General features: G+C 33.5%; 2 protein-coding genes across 2 annotated transcripts; both read left to right on the forward strand.

Moving 5' to 3' along the window:
* Window positions 1–3,282: 3,282 nt before the first annotated feature.
* Window positions 3,283–4,415, forward strand: LOC147406605 (uncharacterized). The gene is made up of 3 exons (XM_086432549.1): window positions 3,283–3,445; window positions 3,556–3,774; window positions 4,109–4,415. The coding sequence occupies exons 1-3, from the start codon at window positions 3,283–3,285 to the stop codon at window positions 4,273–4,275; spliced, it is 549 nt and encodes a 182-aa protein (XP_086288675.1). The 3' UTR covers window positions 4,276–4,415.
* A 772-nt stretch (window positions 4,416–5,187) lies between these two features.
* Window positions 5,188–6,085, forward strand: LOC147406606 (uncharacterized). Its single transcript, XM_086432550.1, has 2 exons — window positions 5,188–5,941; window positions 5,985–6,085. Exons 1-2 carry the CDS (start codon window positions 5,188–5,190, stop codon window positions 6,083–6,085), a joined length of 855 nt encoding a protein of 284 aa, XP_086288676.1.

The raw sequence follows: 6,085 nt of genomic DNA on the forward strand, positions 1-6,085 counted from the left end.
TAACCGCTATCTAAAGTTTTTCTTAAATTTTTACACACAAAAATCGGACCTTAGGTGATGTTTTTTTAAAAAATTTCATCTATTTTTTTATGCAAGCATCATTAAATGTCATTTTGTTTTAGTGAACTCTTTTGATTTTATTCAATTTATTGGTTTCCATTGATCTATGCATGTATGTTAGACAAATTTAATTCCTAAAATTCATCTTAATTGTCAATCTAGCATGATATGATGTCCTCATGGTCTTTTTCATCTGAGTGTCTAATGGTTTGTTATCCTATTTGGATGAGTTTTGTAAAACCCTGAGTTTTTAATTCGTATCTTGAGAAAAAATAAATAATGAAATTTTGAGAAAATCTTGAAAGTGGGGCTTAGGGGTAAAATTTTAAAATGTTTCTGATCATTTTTAATGAAATTTGACCTCATCATTGAATTCAAAATGATCGAAAAACATAATTTAGCCTGTACGCACGCTCAAATGTGAGTCCGAACATAAAAGTTGCAAAATCCTCGATTACCGAGTTGGACTAGGTTAAAATAGTGATTTTTTGTTAGAGCAAGAATTATCAAGATTCGATTACACCATTAGGTTCGGAATGAAAACTTATTAAACATGAACTATTTATTTGTCATTTTTGGATATCAGAAAGTCGAATTATTATCAAAAACGAAAATGACGTCAATTTTAAGGGTCATCTCAGGCTAAAAATGTAAACTTTTGTTAGAGATAGAATTTGTAGAAATTGACTATACCATTACATCCAAAATAAAAAATTAGACGAAATAGAATATTCATTCGTCACTTTTGGAGTCCGGATGGTCAAGTTATCGTCGATCGAAACAATAGGCAAAATATTGATTTCGTCCCAAGAATTTATATAAATAAATTCTTAATTTTTTTTCTTTCTTAATTTTTTTTTCACTATTCATGTTCCCATTTCGTTAAAAATCAGCCATAATTTTTTTTTTTAATTTATTTTTCTCCCAATCTTCCAACTCTGATTTGTTACAAACTGTTCATCATCAACGTCCGACGTAGAAGGGAAAAACGTTTATAGCCTCGTTCTATACAAAATCCACCCAAATTCCTTCCGTTTTCTCATCTTTTTCACCCCGTATCGTCAAAAAATAGTCGTATATATAGAATTAGTCGGACTCAAAATTAAGGCATCCCAAATTTATTTTGTTCTCTCTACTTAAGTTCTATTCGTCAAGAGTTAGCGAGAATACTGGTTGAGAATTTATGTTGTAATTATTCTTGTTGAATCTATTTTTAGGGAGGGGTCCCTTCAACCCTAACTGATCAATCAAAAAAAAAATTATTTTGTTCTTGGATTTATTCAATTAGAATTCTCGGTTGTTGTAATTTTATTTATTGAAATAATACATTTTTAACAACATAAATTTAGCTAAGGATATTTATTCTAACTTCTAAGTAGACCCAAATGAAAAAGCAACATTTGCAGCACGTGCATCACATGTTTGCCCACAGAACTTATAAATTGTTACCATAGTACCACAGACTTTCCAAAATTGAATAGAGACGAACAAAATTGGCAACTGTGTGTCCTCCCCATGTCCCAAGAAGTTCTGGCTTTTGGTATACTCTACAATAAGGAGTACTGTCCACCCAGCTAGGGAAATGATCCAGTGTTTGAGTTGTATAACTAAAAATGAACTCATAGGGCTCACATCCATCTGAGCCAGCCAATCAAAATTCTGAACACCTTTCAAATTGTGATTTTAGTTGTACTTGTTTAATGGACTTCGCTGGGCATTGGATATCCAACGATGTTGAACATTAGAATTTCCCTCCAACTAGAATTTGAAAGTTGAAACTGCCAAAATAGGTGTTAGTTAACAGCTGGATAATCTGAAAGGGGTTTTTCAAGTGTTCAACCTTTGTATCCTAAAAACAATAAAAACAGTGACGCGTGGAAATAGAAATACAGGTTACCTAAAGAACCCGTTTCTCTCTTTAAAGACAAAGAAGAAAACCCAACAAAGAAAAGAAGGGGAACCGGCTATATAATTATTTCTTTTCTGAAAAATCAGAGTTCTGTCTCCATTCTCCAAAGATCTAATTTAAATTAAATCTCACTCTCTTGTTCTTGTATATTTTTCAGTGAAAGAAAGAGTAAGATTTAAAAGTTTCTTTGTGTTTTGTTGAATTCTGATATGGGTTTGTGTTTATTTTCAAATTTCTTGATTTATATCCTTCTTGTATATATATATTTTTAATTTCTTTGAGAAATTTCAAATATTTTGGTCTAAGAATAAATGTAATTTGCTTTTGATCTTAAATTATTGCTTTCTTTTTGAGTTCTGGTTGTTATTTTGATTTAAATATTATGTTTGTATTTGGATTCATAGATTTACCTGTTTTGGCTCTCTAGTGGGTTTGTGTTTATTTTCAAGTTTCAGATTTATATGCTTCTTGTACTCTTTAATTTCTTTAACAATTCTAAATATCTTGCTCTAAGAATGATTGTAATTTGCATATAATCATAACTTAATGCTTTCTTTTTGAGTTCTGATTTTTTATTTTGATTTACATATTATGTTAGTGTTTGGATTCATGGATTAACATGTCCTGGCTTTAGTGGGTTTGTGTTTCTTTTCAAATTTCTGATTTTTATCCTTCTTGTATTTTTCAATTTCTTCTTTAAGAAATTCAAATTGCTCTAAGAATGATTGTAATTTACTTTCAATTTTAACTTATTGCTTTCTTTTTGAGTTCTGAATTGTTATTTTTATTTACACATCGTGTTAGTGTTTGGACTCATGGATTTACCTCTCTTGGTTCTATTCATGTTTGTATTTATTTTAAAATTTCTGATTTATATCCTTCTTGTCTTTTTTTATTTTTAATTTTTAATTTTAATTTCTTTAAGAATTTCAAATATCTTGCTCTAAGAATGCTCGTAATTTGCTTATAATTTAACATATTGGGTTTTTGAGTTCTGAGTTATTATTTTGATTTACCTGTCCCGGCTATGGTGGGCTTGTATTTCTTTTCAAAATTCTGACTGATGTAATATTCTGATTATGTATTTTCTCTGGAATTAAGTTTTTTGCCCAAAGTGATTTTCTATTCTTGAAGGAAAAAATGTTTTCCGATCTCCTTCCTTGGGAAAATGATTTTCCCACCTTCAATTCTGCTTGTTAAGTATTTTATAGCTCTTGCAAAATAGATTGTTGGAATTTTTTTTTAGCCATTATTTGAATATTTTGATGATTCTCTTCCATATTAATAAATCAAGATTGTCTCTTTGATCTAGAATGGATAATCCAAAAGAGAACAACAATGCTCAAGCCAGTGATGGTGTTGGACCCAATAATTCAAATGCAACACGCCCCATTGATCATTCTTCGAGCTTGGGAGGGATTGTTAAGAACTCGAACCAAATGGTTGGTGGCAGCAGCAGTCACCAAGCTCGTCCTGGTACACTCCAATAGTATAAATTTCTGTAATTCTAGATCTTCAATTATTGTAGAAATCGCTCAGTCAAGAATAGTAATGATTTATTTTTATTTTTGGAAATTTGGTGACAGGTGTAGGTGTAGGCATTTCAGCCAACGATGAACTCAAGTCGATCGATAATATTCCTGATGTATTGGGTCCAGAAGAAACCCAACATCTTCTATTTCAAGGGCATGAGAATGAGCATATCGCGCATCAATTCCTCACTCCTGATATAGGGAGTAACATTACTGGCAGAACAAGGCAATATACTCTTCCTCAATCAGCTCCTCGTCCATCTCAAATGCACGGTATCCTCTTTCATTTGGTTCTTCTCTCATAAATTTGTCATTTGTTACTCCATTTTCATCTTAAAATCCAATAGTTTTTGTCTTATTTGACTTTCGACGAAAAGAAGAAATCAAAAGTGAGTCCTCGTTTCGACTTCTGACCTATTTCTGGCTTCTAACTTTTGTGGGATTTTAGAACTCAAGCGTGCACCCAAAATATTTTGACTTCCATGAGTTAAAAGCTAAACGCTGCCCCTCAAACACAACTTCAGAAATCCGAAGAAATTTATATTTTAGTAATTAGATTGTGATTTGCGGGTTCCTTGTATTGAGTTATGTACTTGGTATGTTTCAGCTGTAAGAGCAATTTGCGTGTACTGCCGGTTGAACTTGATGGATGGTTCTTTTGCTGTAAGGAAGATGTGTGGTCATTTCTTCCATCCCCAATGTTTCATTGCACTACCTCGTTGGGTTCAGGAACAAGATGCTTCAAGACCAGAGTGCTACTTGTGCCAGCATTGAAAATAAGAAATGAAGACAGAAATAATTATACTTTTGAAGCTCAAGTTCTCAATTCTCTCTCTTTTTTTTTTCCATTTTTAGCAATTGCTTTATCTTTTTCCCTTGCATGACCTACAATAAATGCTTGAAATTTTTTTCAACTTGTCATTCTCAAATTTTTGAGTCTATGAATTATCTTAGTCTTCAGTGTATTTTGGTGCATAATGAACTAAGTTGGGAAGTTTAAGCTTTTCAAATTGTAGACTAATGCCCTTCGAGTTTTGTCTTCCCCCGGAGATTATTGAAAGGGATCAAAATGCCCTCGTCTTTAACCTCTCTTTCTCAAATTTTATGCAAATTGAAACGATTGAAGTTTTTCATTTGAAATTGAGGTCAATCCATACACTTGAACTGTGTATTTACAATACAGGTAGGGATTTAGAACTGAAATCAAGGGGTACGGAAAATGGAGGCTACTCGAGATGTGATGTTGACTCTAATACTAAATGATACAATACCAACTAAAGAAGTGGGGAAAATTATTACCAACTGATCTCCCACCAAATCAGCAACCAAATCAGTCAAGTATTACCAACTGATCTCCCACCAAATCTTCCACCAAATCAGCAACCAAATCAGTCAAGTATTATCAACTGATCTCCCACCAAATCAGCAACTAAATCAGTCACTGATCTCCCAATCAAATCAGTCAACGATTTCCCAAAATCTCTCTTTCCTTATTTTTCTCTTTATTGTTACAATGAGTTGTACATTCCTTATTGCTGAATTTTTCCTTTTCTGTTTAGATTGTAACAAGCCTTTATAAATATCATTGAACATATCTCTTCTTTAATTAAGGAAGAGAACATCAGATTCTTTCAGTCTCTTAATTTAATATGGTATCAGAGCCATAAGACTTGAACCTCTGCAAAAATGGTGGAGCCTACAGTCAATGATATCCATGGATTAAATGATCCTCTCTTCATTCACCACTCAGATAATCCCACTGCGGTTCTCGTTTCTCCTCTTCTCTCAGGAGATAATTATGGTACATGGTTTCGTGCCATGACAATGGCACTTCGTGCAAAGAATAAGATCGGATTTGTTGATGGATCGATTGAACCTCCTAAAGAAGCTGAAGCCTTGAATAAATGGGAAAGATGCAACGATTTGGTTAGTTCATGGATTTTAAACTCCACAGAGAATGATATCCGTGGAAGTATCCTCTATGCAGAAAATGCTAGAGACATATGGGTTGATCTTCGTGACCGATTCACTCAAACAAATGCACCCAAGATCTATCAGCTGAAGCAGGCTATTGCTTCCTTGAAGCAAGAGGAATCCTCTGTTTCCACATACTTTACAAAGATAAAGGCGCTATGGGATGAACTCAACTCGCTTTCAGTTGTACAACCTTGCACTTGTGGTCACGGAAAGGCAAGTATTGCTCGACACCAACAAGACCGCATCATGGAATTTCTCCAAGGTCTCCATGAGCGTTATTCACCCCTTCGAAGTCAGATTTTGTTAATGGACCCATTACCAACTGCAACCAAGATATATTCTCTTGTACGTCAGGAAGAAAAACAACAAGAAATCCACTCTTCATCTCCTTCAGTTACTATACCAGAAGCTGCTGCACTCACAACCAATAGCTCTAATCTCATAGAAACTACATCAGCAAATCGTGCTAATATTAGCACTAACAACAGAAATTTTCGTCCAAACAGATCCTTCAATCGACAAAATAATCAACGAAATAGCAATGGAAATGACCGTCGAAGACCGAAGATGCATTGTGACTATTGTGGGTATGACAATCACAACATAG

The sequence above is a fragment of the Akebia trifoliata genome, chromosome 3 (genome assembly GCF_017979445.1).
Source record: "Akebia trifoliata isolate Shusen 1 chromosome 3, ASM1797944v1, whole genome shotgun sequence".
NCBI classification, from domain to species: domain Eukaryota; kingdom Viridiplantae; phylum Streptophyta; class Magnoliopsida; order Ranunculales; family Lardizabalaceae; genus Akebia; species Akebia trifoliata.